Source organism: Heptranchias perlo, chromosome 14 (genome assembly GCF_035084215.1).
Source record: "Heptranchias perlo isolate sHepPer1 chromosome 14, sHepPer1.hap1, whole genome shotgun sequence".
Classification (NCBI taxonomy): Eukaryota; Metazoa; Chordata; class Chondrichthyes; order Hexanchiformes; family Hexanchidae; genus Heptranchias; species Heptranchias perlo.
The window spans coordinates 16679947-16698617 of NC_090338.1; the positions used below are offsets into that span (position 1 = coordinate 16679947).

General features: G+C 41.3%; 1 protein-coding gene across 2 annotated transcripts in view; it reads left to right on the forward strand.

The window, feature by feature from the left end:
- rad50 (RAD50 homolog, double strand break repair protein) overlaps window positions 1-17232 on the forward strand; it is a 143003-nt gene extending 125771 nt beyond the window's left edge. For both annotated transcript variants that reach the window (XM_067996065.1, XM_067996066.1), the window contains 3 exons: window positions 2178-2320; window positions 5074-5207; window positions 15420-17232. In XM_067996065.1, the coding sequence (XP_067852166.1) occupies window positions 2178-2320; window positions 5074-5207; window positions 15420-15606 (464 nt within the window). In that variant the 3' untranslated portion in view covers window positions 15607-17232. The remainder of the gene's footprint in view (window positions 1-2177; window positions 2321-5073; window positions 5208-15419) is intronic.
- Window positions 17233-18671: the final 1439 nt, after the last annotated feature.

Sequence of the window (18671 nt, forward strand, 5' to 3'; positions counted from 1 at the left end):
CTGCATTTTCTGTTTTCTTTTGTTGTCCGTAATTTGTTAATGTGATCCTTTGTTCTTAAGTTCTGTACACGGCAGAAAAGCTTACTTTGGATCCAATATATCCAAACCTTTCATAATATCAAGCACATCTTTCATAAGAACATAAGAAATAGGAGCAGAAGTAGGCCATACGGCCCCTCGAGCCTGCTCCACCATTCAGTAAGATCATGGCTGATCTTTGGCCTCAACACCATTTTCCCGCCTGGTCCCCATATCCTTCGATTCCCCTAGAGTCCAAAAATGTATCTATCTCAGCCTTGAATATATTCAATGACTGAGCATCCACAGCCCTCTGGGGTAGACAATTCCAAAGATTCACAACCCTCCAAGTATCCCCTCTTCACTCAGAAAAGTCTTCACTTTTCAACCTTTCCTCATACATCATTCCCTTAAGTTCTGGGATCAACCATGTAACCCTTGTCTGTACCCCCTCCAATAACTGAAATAGGGAGACCAAAACTGCACACAATGCTCCAGATATAGTCTCACCAGGGCCAAATATAGTTTTAAAATTACCTTTCTGAATTTATATGTTGTATCCTGGCTATGCATTTCAACATTCTGTTTGCTTTTTTAATAGCCTAGGAATATTGTGCTGGTGGATTTAGTCCCTGTCCACTAAAAGCCCAAGATCTCTCTCCTGCTCCGATAACGCAAGTGCATTTCCATTTAGCACATCATCCACATCAACCTTGGACCTTGTGTAGTAGCCCATTATGTGGGGCAGTGTCAAATGCCTTCCTAAAATCCAGGTAGATAACATCGATAGTCTTCCTCCCTATCTACGAGGTCTGCCATCTCCTTGGAGAAATCCAATAAATTAGGCAAGCATTAACTCCCACTTCTAAAGCCATGCTGACTGTCTTGGATTAACTCATGCCCCTCAAGATGCTCCTTTATATTATCGCTCATAATACTTCAGCTCTGATTCCCTATGAAGGTATACTGCCCTCTTGGCATGGCATTGTGTTTAGGTTTTTCGACTGATAGTGATCTGAAAAATAAGGTTGGAACAGCTGCAGTTTTTCCAGTGTACTGGAATATTCTTTTCTCCTGGCCAACATTTATCCCTCAACCAACACCACCAAAAACAGTTGAGCTGGTCATTCATCTCAGTACTGTTTGAAGGACCTTGCTGTGCTCAAATTGGCTGCTGCATTTGCCTAGAAAACAACAGTTACTACACTTCAAAAGGGCACAGTTGCGGGATAAGAGGTCGGCCATTTAAGACTGAGATGAGGAGGAATTTCTTCATTCAGAGTTGTGAATCTTTGGAATTCTCCACCGCAGGGAGTTGTGGATGCTGAGTCGTTGAGTATATTCAATGATGAGACAGATAGATTTTTGGACTCCAGGGGCATCAAGGGATATGGGGATTGGGCAGGAAAAGAGTTGAGGTCGAAGATCAGCCATGATCTGATTGAATGGCGGAGCAGGCTTGAGGGGTCGTATGGCCGACTCCTGCTCTTATTTTTTATGTTCTAAAAGTAAATAATTGGCTGTAAATCACTTTGTGACGTCCTGAAGCTATGTAAAGCTCAATATAAATGCAAGTTATTTCTGTATTTAAGTATGAGCAAATCGAGTGTTTTGACTGTATTTAAAGAATACTTGAGTTTGAATTCAAATTTCACAAAAGCGTTTGCTACCATCTACATTTACTGCCGATATACCTAATCTTCGAACCATTACTTTGAAGAAAATGTTACATTTAATCATAGAATCATAGAAGTTTACAACATGGAAACAGGCCCTTCGGCCCAACATGTCCATGTCGCCCAGTTTATACCACTAAGCTAGTCCCAATTGCCTGCACTTGGCCCATATCCCTCTATACCCATCTTACCCATGTAACTGTCCAAATGTTTTTTAATAGAAAGGTGGGCTTTCTGGTGTACACTAATTTGTATCTGCGCTTGACAAGTTGCAGTTACCAGGACTAAATATTCTGAAATAGAATAGGTATTTTTGCATAACACGATCCTTATTTTAAAAAAAGCCAAGTTTCCTTTTTCTTTTTCCCTTTCACATTACGATTCCCATCCAAGCTTCAGGTCATGCACACTGGTGAATTGAGCAATATGTTTGGCGGTTTTTCTTTGGATATCTAAAAATAACCTTGTGGTTTCTTTCAAAAGATATTGAATATATTGAGATCCGTTCTGATGCTGATGAAAATGTGTCAGCCAGTGACAAGAGGAGGAATTACAATTACCGTGTAGTAATGGTGAAGGGGGACACAGCATTGGACATGAGAGGAAGGTACAGTGCTGGACAGAAGGTATGTAATAGATCTTGTCACAGTGCATTATTGTGTTTCAAGTACTTCAGTATTTGTAGTTCACATCATGAAACAAAAGGCAAGTTTTAATCTTAATCTTATTTTAATAATCTTATCTTTCTCACTAATCTGCAGTATTGGATAAAATATCATCTCTCCAATCATGTGGGTGCTAGTTTGGCTAATTCAGTCTTCCTTCAGGTTGTGCCTGTTTCATCTTTTTCTGAAGTGCAATGAGGGGGTTCTGATCTTTTTGTCATTTTAGTTTTCCCGATTTGTCTTGTATGTAGTTAACTGTATATTTCTTTTGAGCACCAATTTCTTTTCAATACGCCTCTATGTTTATATAGAAACATAGAAAATAGGAGCAGGAGTAGGCCATTCGGCCCTTCGAGCCTGCTCCGCCATTCAATATGATCATGGCCAATCCTCTATCTCAATACCATATTCTCCCTCTCTCCCCATACCCCTTGATGCCTTTTGTGTCTAGAAATCTATCTAGCTCCTTCTCAAATATATTGACTTAGCCTCCACAGCCTTCTGTGGTAGAGAATTCCACAGGTTCACCACCCTCTGTCTTTAAAACGTTTACAGTGTCTCTCAAATGATCTTTTTTATTGACCAGCTTCTTTTCTGACTTGATGTACATTTCGAAATGGTCTGAATTCTTCCCTTTAACCAATCTGTATATTTTCTTGATTCAGAGGCAGGAGTGCCTTTTCTTTCTCAGTTAAAGCATGCATGAGGATATCTGCGAATTAGTTATTCACTTGATCAAGGTGCTGCCCAGGAGGCTTCTTTGTATACCAGTCCTTCTCCAGATCAACAAGGCAATGATTAGTTTTTTTTAGGCCCACAAATATTTCTATAAACTTGGCATTTCTTAACCTGAAACACTTCCTTAGATATGCAAGAATTCAGCAATCCCATTAAAATTGACAGGATCTCCTATTACAATGTTATCTGAAAGCTCCGTTCTAAATGGAACTTAATAACTAGGTTTTGTTATTGCAATTAACAAAATTCCTGTTTTCTTTTGAGGACTCTCAATTTCCACTCTTGCTGACTCGTGGCTTTCGCCCGAGGCTAACATTTTCAAATCAAATTAGTTGAGAATACTGCAGCCATACATTGTTGTAGGTTCACTGGAATAGTGGATTGAGGCTGAGTGTGATGAGACACACTGATAACGGTATTAGCCTAATAATTGGATTGTCCCAATTAAAATATTATCTTGCTAAGATCACTCTCAAAATTGACTTAATGAAATATGCATTTCCCAACCTGAGTTATTTTTAAGAGCATCTGCCTTAACTTTGGAGAAACCAGAAAGAAACATTACATCACGGACAAAATATTCTATTTGTCACAATCTCCTCTCTGAAATGAATTTTGGTTTAATAGTGAACATGTATTGGTGTTCATAGAAACATAGAAAATTTACGGCACAGAAGGAGGCCATTCGGCCCATCGTGTTCGCGCCGGCTGAGAAACGAGCCACCCAGCCTAATCCCACTTGCCCGCATTTGGTCCGTAGCCCTGGAGGTCACGGCTCTTCAGGTGCACATCCAGGTATTTTTTAAATGAGTTGAGGGTTTCTGACTCTACCATCCTCTCAGGCAGTGAGTTCCAGACCCTCACCACCCTCTGGGGGAAAAAAGTTTTCCTCATTTCCGCTTTAATCCTTCTACCAATCACTTTAAATCTATGACTCCTGGTTATTGACCCCTCCGCTAAGGGAAATAGGTCCTTCCTATCCACTCTATCTGGGCCCCTCATAATTTTGTACACCTCAATCAAATCATCCCTTAGCCTCCTCTGTTCCAAGGAGAATAACCCCAGCCTATCCAATCTTTCATCATAGCTAAAATTCTCCAGTCCTGGAAACGTCCTCATAAATCACCTCTGCACCCTCACTAGTGCAATTACATCCTTCCTGTAATGTGGTGACCAGAACCGTGCGCAGTACTCAAGCTGTGGCCAGCTAGTGTTTTATACAGTTCCAGCATAACATCCCTGCTTTTATATTCTATGCCTCAGCTAATAAAGGAAAGCATTCCATATACCTTCTTAACCACCTTCTCTACCTGTCCTGCTACCTTCAGGGATCTGTGAACCTGCACTCCAAGGTCCCTCACTTCCTCTACACCTCTCAGTATCCTCCCATTAATTGTGTATTCCCTTGCCTTGTTTGCTCTCCCCAAATGCATTACCTCACACTTCTCTGGATTGAACTCCATTTGCCACTTTTCTGCCCATCTGACCAGTCCATTGATATCTTCCTGCAGTCTACAGCTTTCCTCCTCACTATCAACCACACGGCCTATCTTTGTGTCATCCGCAGATTTCTTAATCATGCCCCCTACGTTTAAGTCCAAATCGTTAAACAAAAAGCAAAGGACCTAGTCTTGAGCCTGACGGCACCCCACTGGAAAGAGCCTTCCAGTCGCAAAAACATCCATCGACCATTACCCTTTGCTTCCTGCCACTGAGCCAATTTTGGATCCAATTTGCCTCATTCCCTTGGATCCCATGAGCCTTTACTTTTTTGACTAATTCTGCCATGTGGGATTACTTAATTGTAGACTCTACAATCAAGTAAATCCCTCAAAAAAATACTTCAACCACAAAACAGATGGTGTTAACTTGAACATTTGTTAAAGTCTTAATTAGATAAATTTGCCCAGTAGCACAGGTTTAATGTAAATTGCTGCCCTAGTTTCTCTCGATTTATTGTTGTTATTGCATTTCAGGTTCTTGCTTCACTCATTATCCGTCTGGCACTGGCAGAGACATTCTGCCTGAACTGTGGAATTCTTGCACTGGATGAACCAACCACAAACTTAGACCGAGAGAACATCGAATCCCTGGCCCATGCCTTGGTGGAGTAAGTGTCCGAATCAGATTCTGAGTCCTCCAAGGAAATATATAATCTTTGGGAAAGTGAGCGCTCTTCTGAATTAAATCCCAGTGTTCTTAATTCCCATTCTAAATACAAAGTGTCTCACCTCACTGTCAATGCGTCATACTTTCTTCCACCCACTGGCCTAATGGGTAACTGCACCACCCTGGTGGTGTTCTCAGCCATACTGACCGTTACTGCTCTGGAGTGTCAGCCTAGATTGTGTGCTGAAGCCTCTGAAGTGAGGCTTGAACCCATGACCTTCTGACTCAGAGGCAAGGGTGCTACCACTGAGCCACGACTGACACCTCTGTTTATTGTTTACATTTTTTTAAATTCCAAATTTCATGCGTACTGGTTGCTGGTTCTGTTTTGTTTTTAAAAAGTTATCATAGGCTTTTTAAAGCAGATCACCCTCATACATCTGTGTTTAAAAAGTATCTTATAATCTGTTTATAATGTGAATCACTGATGACTTAACTGCTGAAACAGACAGACTTGTACTATAATTGCTTTTGACATATGGGAGACTAGAGGCTTTTCAGACATAAGGGCACAAGCTTGAGTGCTGCCTTCTATCTCCGTGTCACAGTGAAGCAAAGACAGAAGTAATTAAAGAAATATGGCCTCCAGAGGCCTAAATGTCTGAAGCCCTCTCTTATAGATAACAAAGCGATTTCAACATCAGTACTGACCTTTCTCAGCAATTGGAGTAGAAATTTAAAATATAAATTTAAAATGTTTTCAAGATATTTGCGCATACACTCAAGCTATTGTTGCTTATACACATGCAGGGGTCACAAAAGCCATTTGTATTTTTTCACTTTGTCAACTGCTGGTAAAGTTCAATATCAGTAGCGAACAATAGAAGGCTTCTTACCTACACAGGGCAAATTGGGAAAGCTTCAGTTACTTGTGTTGGCGGTGGCTATGTTCTTTTGATCTTTCTCCTGACTTCCCTCCTAGTAAAACTACCCTTTGCTGTAAATGGGGACACATTAACAGCAGGAATATGAGAATCTGGGTGTACAGCCATTCATTTTGTACTCGTTCTGTACTATTGATTATATGATGAAAATTGCGACTTAACCTGTGCCAGACAAGAGGAGTTGAGAAAGAGATGGCATTGGGCAATACTTAAGACAACCATAATGGGATGCTGTGTATTCTTAAGAGGGTCATGCTGAATGATCATGGCATTGCAAGGAAGAAATTAATTTGGAGAGTAATAACTACACATAGTCTACCAATTTTGGACCTATTACTGTAATCAGTGAATTGATGTGTTGCTGTAGTTTGCATCATATTTTCATTAATATTGAGGTTTATTGCTTGAAAATACCAAGGGCTATAACAAAAAAGAATGGGCTTAACTCCTAGAGTATGCATATCGCGGAATCTCCATTCTGCTCCTTAATGGAAACCAGTCCTCGGGGGATAATGGAAATTGGCCATTAACAATTCCTTAACTGGTCTTGCATGTATGCTACAGCAATTCCTTTAACTGAGGAATAAAGATGAGTACAAAACAAATGCAAGAAGCATTATGTAGTTTTATTCACAAAAAAATGAAATACAAATTCAAAAAAGTTGTGCAGTCAATCAGTGCTTCCACAATAATTTATTCAGCAAAGATTCTAGAGAACCATTGAAATGGCATATATTAGGAATGTGGAAAAAATCCACCCTCAAGCCCTCTGTTCTTAGCCCTGTCTCCAACTTCTTTCTTCTCCAAAGTCCAAGCCAATCCTCCTCACAACTCCCTGCTTGAATCAGGTTTCCATCTCTGCCACAGCATCAAAACTGCCCTAATCAAAGTCACAAGTAACATCCTGTATGACTGTGACCATGGTGCATTTTCCCTACCAGTCCTCCTTGACCTCTCGGCAGCCGTTGACACGATCGACCATGCCATCTTCCTCTAAGTCCACCCTTCTGTTGAGCAGCTCAGTGGGACTGCCTTGCTCACTTCCACTTTTATCTATACCATCGTAACCAGTACCAGAGCATCTCCAGCAGTGGTCCCACCCCGAAACGTCACCTCTGGAGCCCCACAGGATTCCATCCTTGCCCCCCTCCCCTTCCTCACCTTCATGCTGCCCCTCGATGACATCATCCGCAGACCTTAACCTGTGTTGCTATTTTGTGATTTGTGTATCTGTACCCCCAGACCCCTCTGCTCGTCTACCCCATTCACACTCTTACTATTCAAGCAGTATGTGGCCCCCTTAGTCTTCCTACCAAAATGTAATACCTCACACTTGTCTATATTAGGAACATAGGAACAGGAGTTGGCCAGAGGCAGTGGCCAAGAAAAGTTGGCTATTTGGTTAACAAATATTGAAATTCTTTTGGCAATTACACACCCATTCTGCAAGTTTATTAATGTCTTCCTGTGTTGTCCAGGTCTTGCTGCATGCGGAGGACACCAAATTTGGGTTATAGTTAATACTGAGGAGGACTGCGACAAAACACAGGAAGACATTAATAAACTTGCAGAATGGGTGTATAATTGCCAAAAGAATTTCAATATTTGTTAACCAAAGGTATTAAGGGATATGGGGCTATGACTATATATGGAGTTAGGTCATAGATCAGGCATGATCACATTGAATGGCGGAACAGGCTCTTGGGTCTAAATGGCCAACTCCTGTTCCTATGTTCCTAATATAGACAAGCATGAGGTATTACATTTTGGTAGGAAGACTAAGGGGGCCACATACTGCTTGAATAGTAAGTGTGTGAATGGGGTAGAGGAGCAGAGGGATCTGGGGGGTACAGATACACAAATCACTAAAAGTAGCGACACAGGTTAATAAGGCAATAAAAAAAAGCAAACCAAACACTAGGGTTCATTTTTAGGTAGAATTAACGAGCAGCGAAGTTATGTTAAACTTGTATAGAACCTTGGTTAGACCATACTTGGAATACTGTGAACAGTTCTGGTCTCCACATTGTAAAATGGATATAGAGGCACCGAAGAAAGTGGGAAAAAGATTTACAAGGATAATACCAGAACGGAGAGATTATACCTAATCAGGAAAGATTGAGCAGGCTGAGGCTCTTTTCTCCAGAAAAGAGAAGTCTGAGGGGTGACCTCTTCGAAGTCTTCAAGATTATGAAAGGGTTTGATAGGGTAGACGTAAAGAAGATGTTTCCACTTGTGGGGGAGACCAGAACTAGGAGCCATAAATATAAGACAGTCACTAATAAATCCAATAGGGAATTTAGGAGAAACTTTACTCAGAGTGTGGTTAGAATGTGGAACTCGCTACCAGAAGGAATAGTTGAGGCGAATAGCATAGATGCATTTAAGAGGAAGCTAGATAAACACAAGGGAGAAAGGAATATGAGGATATGCTGATAGGGTTAGATGAAGTAGGGAGGGAGGAGGCTCGAGTGGAGCATAATTGCCAGCATAGACCTGTTGGGCCAAATGGCCTGTTTCCGTACTGTACATTCAATGTAATTGGGAGTAATTTGTCGAGATGACCCCATTGCTCATCCTGTAACACCATAACCTACCAGCAGGGTGCAGAAAAGACACTGAAACCCAAAAAACTTAAATGAACATTGTTCAAGAGAGTTTAGTTTCAAGATCATTAAAAAGGTGATGATTCCCCCTCTTCAAAAATCGGAAGGTGATATGCTAGTGATAGCTCCAGTTTTTCCACTTGGACTTAACATAACCCTCAGAAAGTCTCCACATTTTGCAGTAAAATACTTTGCTTGAAATTCAGTCCCTAAAGATTACAAGATAGGATGTCATTGAACAAGTGCCTTCAGCCCCATTTTGATTTAATCCTTCCAGAATATTAACTCTGCCATCTTCACATTCGAGCATAAAGCTGTTAAATAAATCCAGTTTCCTAGCCTTAACTTCCTTGAAGGCATCCTATTCCAGCTGTTCCTTTCTATCTCCTTTCCACTGCCTCACTCCTTCCCTCCCCCTTGCTTTCTCCCCTCCCTCTCTCTCTTTTCCCCCTTTCTCCCCCTCTCTCTTTCCCCCTGCCCCTCTCTCTCTCTTTCTCTCTCTCTCTCTCTCTCTCTTTCCTCTCTCTCTCTCTCTTTCCTCTCTCTCTCTCTCTTTCCTCTCTCTCTCTCTCTTTCCCCCCTCTCTCTCTCTTTTCCCCCCTCTCTCTCTCTTTTCCCCCTTCTCTCTCTCTCTCTTTCCCCCCTCTCTCTCTCTTTCCCCCCTCTCTCTCTCTTTCCCCCCTCTCTCTCTCTTTCCCCCCTCTCTCTCTCTTTCCCCCCTCTCTCTCTCTTTCCCCCCTCTCTCTCTCTTTCCCCCCTCTCTCTCTCTTTCCCCCCTCTCTCTCTCTTTCCCCCCTCTCTCTCTCTTTCCCCCCTCTCTCTCTCTTTCCCCCCTCTCTCTCTCTTTCCCCCCTCTCTCTCTCTTTCCCCCCTCTCTCTCTCTTTCCCCCCTCTCTCTCTCTTTCCCCCCTCTCTCTCTCTTTCCCCCCCTCTCTCTCTCTTTCCCCCCCTCTCTCCTCCCCACTCTCTCTCCTCCCCACTCTCTCTTTCTCTCTCTCTTCTCCCCCAACCGCACCAATGATCCTGACCCATTATGCTGGGTTGGCCTTAATTTCGCATTGAAGGCAGGCCCCCAGCTGGATCTCCACTCTGCTGAAAGAGCCCACCACTGCCAAGGAGGAAAATGCTCTGCTGCTCCAGCAGGGCACTCACTGCTGCACCAGGAAAAGGTGGGACCAGAAGAGCCCTAAATAATGCTAAACAAAATTTGTGCCCGGGATCAGCAGTTGAGCTATTAGGAAGAGATGGGCGACATAAAGGTTGCATTTTCTTTTCTCTTGGCGAGTCCTGCCTTCTGTCGTCACATTTCTCTTCTCCCGCCCCTCCCCTACACTGCCTCTGTTCTTCTAATTATTTTGAGCAGAGGCGAGAAGCAAGGAAAATTGCTGAGAGTCCCAAGCCCTACCCCCCCCTCCCCCTGCAAAGTACCCACCATCATTTATATCGGTGGAGCAGACAATGGTGGATAGCTCGTATCGACGCCAGTGGTGGAGAGGTGGGAAGCGCGGAGGTCTGTTTTAGGTCCAAGAAAATGGACGGATTGCAAGTGATATTCTAGGACATAGACACCTCCACACAGACAGTCTCAAACAACAACCCAAATGTTGTGGCTCCTGCATCAACATCTCAGCAGCCTTTTGTTCCTAAATTGGGCAGGAGGTGCATGCAGGGCTAACTCCAAATGCTGAAGATCGTTTCAGATTGCCTGATACAGACGGTCCATTTGTGTGGTTGAACCTGCTCATTGTTCAAGCTTTCAATTAGACTCCAACCTTCAATCTTGAGTGATCCTAGCCTCTTTTTAACTATTCGTTTACTTTTTATAGGTTTATAAAAACCCTTCTACACTTTCTTTATCCCTCAAGATCTCTGTCACGGAGCTCTTTTATGCCACACCTTACTTCAACAATCATCATTTTTATGGTGTCGATATCTATTTCGTTACATTTTTAAGTTGATGTTCCATTTGTGGTGCATGTACTCAGATGCTAAGTCTCTGTAGCTCTTTTGATGTTACTCCAAACAAACTTGCAGATTTTAAAATACTCTGCACTATATATAAGCCAAACCCACAAGTGGAGAATCCCCTCTAAAATCCCCATTCGATTGAGAGAAGGAGAAAAATGGTGATGAGTTGCCCAAGGGTGCATTGTTGGTCCAAAGCTCCAAATAGACGAGTTGCCCAAAGCATTATACACTGATTCCATGGTTATCTGATCCCTGAATGAAATCCCAGATCTTGCATTGTCAACAACTGGTTTTCACCGCATTCCTTGTGGCTGCTTCCCAATGGATTTGGTTCACAAAGGTCTGGAGCAACATAGGCCAATCAGCAACACATAACCCTGACACAGACTGAGCATACAGGAGCCACTGAGAATCCTTGTATGGTTTCAGCCCCATGCCTGAGATTTGCCAGCTCAGCCATACACCACGCATTCATTTCAGCCCAAGGGCTGGGTTTCATCGTTTCTGGAATTCCTTCTCTAAACTCCTCCAACTCCCTCTCCTCCTTCAGTATTCTCCTTAATACCTGCACCTTTGATCAAGTTTGTGGTCACCATACCTAATTTCTCCTCCTTTGGCTTGGGGTCCACTTTTCCTCATGCTTCTGTGCAATGCTTTGGGAAGTTTTCTGCTTTAAAGGCACTATATAAATTCAAGTTAATATCCTTCTAGCCATTGTTCTGGATAACTCGGCAAAAGGTTTTTTCCTGCCTCCACACCGGTTTATAGTAATCTAATACCCTGTTACCGGAAGGATTATGGATGTTAGCAAAAGGTTATTTAAGAATTGAAATTCTGATGGCAGTAGTTATCTTTGTAGTTCTTGATACCGGACTTTTGATCTCATCGGTTCAACTGAACCTGATCAGTCTCTGCTTCCCCTGTAAAGCTTCCCTTTCCCAACCAGCAAGGATTAACCTAACTGTAGTTCTGGGAGCCACAGGAGTATGACATAACACAGGGCAATTTCTTTCAACCGCCTGCCCCGCAGGAGTCAGTAGTAATCGATGCTTCTCTGACTAGATAGAGTGCATATCCATAGGGCATATAGACAATTGAGCAGTCCATCTGGTACGTCAATTGACTGGAACAAGGGCAGTAAGGCAAACGTGAACATTTTCAGGTCATAGTACAGGACAAGCCAGTATGTGTGTGGATGGGGACAACGTTGCATTAATGCAGCGTTACAGTTGTTCACTATGTCATCAAGTGCAGAGGAGAATTCTTACTCCTTTTGTCAGGATACAGCCTTGCTGTTTTAGTGATGTCTGAGTCATGAATGACCCCGAGGTCAGAAAATCAGCTAAGGATGCACCCTAATTCTGCTAAAATGGAATATCCAGGTCACTATCTCTCTCTAAATTTCTTTGTACAAGAGATAATCTCGATAGCGGTTTGTCTCTTATGATGCAAAGGCCATAAGCAAAATATAGCAAAATGGATGATTGAGTGTATCCTACACTGCTACCATCTTTCAGGGAAATCCAGAAGCAGGTCTTTCTCCTTCCTTCTTTCCCTGATAGCTTCCTGAGCATCTCGGGTACTAGTCAGTGGCACATGCAAGGTTGCCACATGAGAGTAATCCTCAGACATTTACCAAACAATTACTAGGTAGATTTAATTCAGTTTTGGCTCCTTACCAGGTACCTCCCCCTTACTAAGCTGTGCTACTTTGTATGATTCTAAACTTTGTGAAGGATGCAAATGAAGAAACTTAGTTTACCCAGATTATAAAGTTATCTTCATTCTTTAAAAGATATGCATCCTCCCATCAGTCCCATTGGGAGTGTGGTGTTAAATTGTTAGTTTAGTTCAGTTTAGCTTCAGGTCATGACACAAGTGTGGTCTCACATATTGGCAGCGTCAAGATGATGGGTCAGAATTTGCTGAAGCACGGCATCTGCCGTTAGTTAGACTTGCTCCTGAACCCTTCAGCTCAAAACATTTTTGGCCACAAAGTCGCTGAAAGTGCGAGCTGATAATGGCACAGCGAGATGAACAGGGCATCTCCTTAACCAATCAGATTTAAGGATTGCGAAATGAACACTGGAAGGACTGAGAAGGAGGGTGAATTCAATGTCAAATCAGGTACAAAAAGAAATGGAGAGGGAAAGAAAGATTGGGTTAAGAGAGAGAGAAAAAAAAGAGACAAAGGAAAATAAGAAAAAATGTTACATTTAAAATTTTACATTTTTAAAATCTCCCCGAAAAAATTCAAAACCTGGAAGAGACTCCAAACTTGTAATAGTTAATTTTCAGTGCTAGAGAGGTTGATTGTAGTCATTAACACTTATCATGTCATTCAAAGGGCACTTACTGGTAATTACTAGCCCTAAATATCTGCTGCGGCTTTAGTTCGTATCTACCCTGCAAGTACAGCAACTTCATAACATTCAATGCATTGCAACGGTGAGGCAGACTGCACGATGTCGTTTTTGCAAAGAGTGGCGCAACTCGGGACAGCAACTTTTGGATATTGGCATTTAATTGCGCATCTACTCCTCACCTGAAGTTGCTGTACCATTTATGCATAAATAACGAGGAGTGCCATTAGCCTCACCATTATTTTGACAGCAAAACCTGGCCCGATATTTTGGTGTGTGTGCTCAGCACATGGTTTACCCAGACCTGATCAAACTAAGCTGTACTCCTGTAGTGTGCAAAGAATAATTATCATTCAAAAAATGAAGCCCCTACAAGATACCTGTTTGTGTACTGAGAAAGAGCCACACGTTTATGGACACAGGCAAGGTTTTATTTATCCCAATCCACAGGTATCCTGCAAGTTTTCTATACTCTGCAATTTGTTGCAAATTGTGGTGGATCGATTAACCTAGATCTGGGCTTTTTATTTCCCAAGCAAAATGAGAATCTTGGAATTCTCAACTAATTCCAAGGTTTCTGCTTGCAACATTGTAGCTGGAAGTCCATTCCATCTCTATGGAAGAACTTCCTGATATTAGTCCTAAATTTGCCTATTACTAGTTTGAATCTCTATCCCCTTGTCCCACACTCTCAATTTAATTTAAAGCAATTTTACAAATTTACCTTGTCTGTAATATTTACTATTTAATATACCTCTAAAATCACCACTCAGAATCCTCCTTCGAAGGCTGAAAAGCTCAAGTTCTCCAGCCTTTAACTCAGGCCTCTAATACTAGCGATCAGTCTTGTGGCGCTTCTCTAAACTGCCTCTAACGCTTGAATGTTTCCTTTGTGTCTTCTGTGACCAGAATTGGACACTAAACTCAAGATGTGGTCTGCCCAGAGCACCATACAATTTGGTCATGACTTTCTCTGACTTGTATAGTTCAACATTCTATTGGCTTTGTTGATTGCCAATGAGTGCAAAGCAGCAATGGTGAGCATCAAGTCTGCTACAACTTGTAGGCCTCTTCCAGTTTCATGCTTAACTGTTTCAACACAATCTGGAGTATGTTTGATGCCTAATTTTTTCTTCCTACGTGCAGTGCTTCACATTGTGTGCATTAAATTTCATCTGCCATTCTTCCGCCCACTTCCATATTTTGTTGAACTCATTTTGTAATTTCTGAGTCACCACCTCCACCTACTGCCTGTCCTAGTCTGATATCATCTGCAAATTTGACCAATTCCATTGAGTTTCTGAATCCAAGTAATGTAGAAACAGTAGTGTTCCCATCACCAACCCCTGGGCCACCCCACTTAATACAACCCCTCCATCATCAACTACTGAATGAATTCATCCACTCCTGTACAACACAACTGCTAACTGTGCTCCCAGTTCCAAGGCAGTGGAACTCAACAGGAGGGGCGAGAAAATCTACATCAGTAGCCACAAGACTAGCCAGTCAGATTTGTATCTCCAAGGCAATAATTAGATTTATTACCTGCTCCTGATCGGTTTTTAAAATGATGTTTAAGATGTAAACTTAAGCCACTATAGAGCTGCATGTGGGCTGTGAGAAGCTAGCCAGATATCCATGAGTTATACATTTAAGTTTAGTACATTAATGCTGCTGTTTATTATCTCCTTTTGAAAGCCATGCAAACTCCTTTATACTTTCAAAAGTCATTCTTCACTGGTAAGGGAAAGAAAGAAATAACTTCCATTTATATAGCACCTTTACATTCTCAGGACATCTCAAAGCACTTGTAACCAATGGATCACTTTTGAAAGGCAGTCATTGTTGTTTTGTGGCCAACAAGTCAGCTAATTTGCACACAGCAAGGTCCCACAAATTGCAAATGTATAAATGGACAGATAATCTGTTTTTAGTAGTGATGGTGAGGGACAAATGTTGACCAAGATGCTGGGAACCTCTCTGCTTTTCACGTAATGGCTTGGAATCTTTTGCGCCCACCTGAGAATAGCAGATGGAGCAACAGTTTAGCATTTTATCTGAAAGCCGGCATCTCAGACAATGTAGCACTTCCTCAATACTGCACTGAAATGCCAACCTAGATTATGTACTTAAGCGTGTAGTGGAGCCTGAAGACACAACCTTTTGACTTAGAGTTGAGAGTGCTACAAATGAGCCAAGCTTTGTTTTATGTTAAAACCTGCCCTTGCAGGGGGAAAATACAAGTGTGTTAACTGATCGTGCCCCCCCACCGCCCTCCGTTTTGTACCAATAAGCCAATCTTTATTGACAAAGCTGTGTCACTGTTTTGCAGGATAATAAAGAGTCGCTCAAACCAAAAGAACTTTCAGCTTCTGGTGATCACTCACGATGAGGATTTTGTGGAACTGCTGAGCCGTTCGCAATACGTTGAACACTTCTACCGAATCAAAAAGAACATTGATCAGTGTTCGGAAATTGTGAAATGCAGTGTCAGCTCGCTGAACTCCCATGTTCAGTGAACGTGTAAATCTGTTTTGTGCCTCATAATATAAAAATATTCTTATCTCAATAACATTTCAAGGTGACCTATAACTGAAACTATTTTGTGAATGATCACTCCACACAGTATTCTGCATGATCAAGAGATTAGCTTTGTACTTTATGACTGAAATTCAGCATATTGTTGATGCATGATCTGATTTTTCTTATACATCAGCCAACATTGTTTGAACTGGTGCAGAAATTAACCAACTTTTGTCTTCCCGCCCCATCTCCCTCCCACGTTTGAATCTTGGAAGTCAACCTGCATGAGTGTGCTCAGAATAAACATCACAGCTTATTCTAAAGTTATAGTCCAGGATTGGCCAATGTTTCAAAGCTGAAGAGTTGAATGCAATTATGCACTGACAAAGTGTATTCAATGGCAAAGGAAGTTTGATTTCTCCCAATATGCAGACTGGATTACTGTATTCTGCACTCCATTTCAAACAGTGCTAGATAGAAATAGTAGGTCTAGACTTGACATCTCCTGGGTAAAATGAGGATGTAGTATGACTTAATACTCGAGTACTGCATGTAAACCACAGTGAGTCACAAAACAGCCTCAACAACAAATTCTTAATAAAATCTCATAATGGTAATCAAAAAGTTGAAAATCCACCCACTCTTAAGTGCATAAAGACTTGAGCACAAAACTTTGCTGCAATCTTTAGCTCTATTATTTAGCTCTGCTATTAACCTATTTACAGTTTATGAAAATAGTTTCCAGATTGAAATACAGTACTGGCATGATTCCTAAATGACCAAACTTAGTTCAGACTAGTTGTACAAAATGAAAAAACTAGTTTAGGAAAATTCAATCACATTGCAATAAAGGAAAGAAACCGTTTTTCTGCAGTTAGCTTTTTGCAAAAGAAAAATTGTTAAACAATATAGTAATTTAAATGTATAAAAGAAATTGATTTTTTTTTTAAGCAAAAGAGGTTAATTTTCAATGTAAATAATCAAAAAGGACTATCCATTGTTCATTCTGTTCACCAGAAACTACTGTGTTTAGGATTAGATTATTCTAAAACCGATGACCCTCTTCAGACGAGATTCAGCAGCAACTTTGAAACAGCAAACATTGATGCTTAGCAGTGAAATATTTAAAGTGGCCCACCCACTTGTTCTGAGGTCATAATGTTTCACATCATATTGCATTTTCAACCTTGTTGCAGTTTATGAAAGGGTCACATTTGAGTTTGAGAATAAGTTGGACTTGTCCAATATTGGGTGTGTCGCCCTGGACACAACCAAACTAATTGCCCCTGCACTCCGCTTTAGATTGTTGTGGGCTTTCTGAATTTGATTCTAATTTTCCTGTAATCTGGTAGCTGAGTCACTGAATTGGTTTAGTTTTTGTTGTAGGTTCAAACCATAGGTGTGGCTGGTATCAAAGTACATCCTGTGATTGAAGTATTGTGTTCCTAGATTTTAGCTCAGACTCTACTTGGGGCACTCGTTGGCAGGAAGCTGACTCCCTCTACCCAAGAACTAATCACTTCCCAATATGTTTTTTTCAGCAAGGGCAAATAAAGGGGTAATATTGCAGGTTCTGCTGGGCAACTGTTGGCTGCGATTATTAAACTCTGTTTAAAGGCCAACCATTTCTGTATGATTTCTTGCTTGACCTGTTTTTATATTTTTCCTTAATCATACTCCTACAGTAAATATTTTCCTCAGACAAGTGGTAAAAAATTTGAGATTCCAATAAAAAAAATCATATTTCGGCAAATTATGCACCAACAAAATAACTTTCTCTGTAGTACAGTGGAAGATGTAGCTGGTACAGCATATTACAACTTCAGAGCTCTACACTACAAACATGGTTTCAAGATTGCAATGTCGCACAGGCTGAGTTCCAGAGAGAAAACCAGAGGCTAGCCCGCAAGGAGGAAGAAATTGGAAAGGTGGTTTCCCCTGTACAGGTGGTAACAGCCACCTACAGAGGAAATGTTCCGCCAGCTCTTAGCTCTTTGATCCATGACCAGTGCTGAGCCTGGTAACATTTCAAAGATGAAGAAAAATATATTGGATTTTTTTTAAAATTGCGTTTAATATTTCAAATATTTTCCCACTTTCCTTTTAAAAGTTATTATGGAATCCGCTTCCCCCACTGTCTGGTAGGACATTCCATATTCTGACAATCCTCTATGTAAAAGACAACTCTCCTAACCCCTCTCTTAATCCTTTTAGTGATGGTCTTAAATTTATGCTCTCTGGCTATTGACTCACCGAGGAAATAACTTTACTCGTTTATCTTCTCAATACCCTTCATAATTTTGAACAACTCTACCAGATCTCTTCCTAACCTCCTTTGCTGTAATGAAAACAGTCCCAGTTTCTCTGATTTCTTCATAACTACATCCCTTGTATTATCTTAGTGAATCTCTTATGCACCTTATTCATGGCCATTCAGCCCCTCAACCCTAAACTAAAGCACCCAATCTGGCACAATATTCTAACTGACCTAATTAATTTGTATAGATTTAGCATTACCTCTTTGTTTTTATAAACCTAAGATCCCATAAGCTTTTTTTAAAACAGCTTATCAATTTTGCCCCCCCCCCCCCCCACTTAAAAAATTGCATATCTGAATTCCACCCCCACCCCAAATTTCTCTGTTCTCCTACTCCTTTTAAAGTTTTACCATTTGGTGCAAATACCTTCACTGACATGCCAGACCCTAGCTGAGCTACTATCAGACGCATTCAACGACCAGAATGCTCTTAGAGCAGATTATTGGCATTCTGAAGATTTAACTCTACAATATAGTCCAACTAGCATATCAAGGACTGCAGTGGTGTGCAAATTGCTTCACAACTTTGTGTTGTAAAAAGGACACAGATGCTCTGCAGGAGCAAGAGAAAGGGTTCCAAGGACAGCAGGGAAATCAGGCAGAGGACAACCAGTTTCTGGTTGCAAGACAAATCCACTACAAACGCATGAGAGTTTCTTTTAACTACTTATTGACCACTGCATGAATAGTCCTATGAACATTTCCTGTTACCGGCACAATGGTGAAATCATCTACTAACACTTC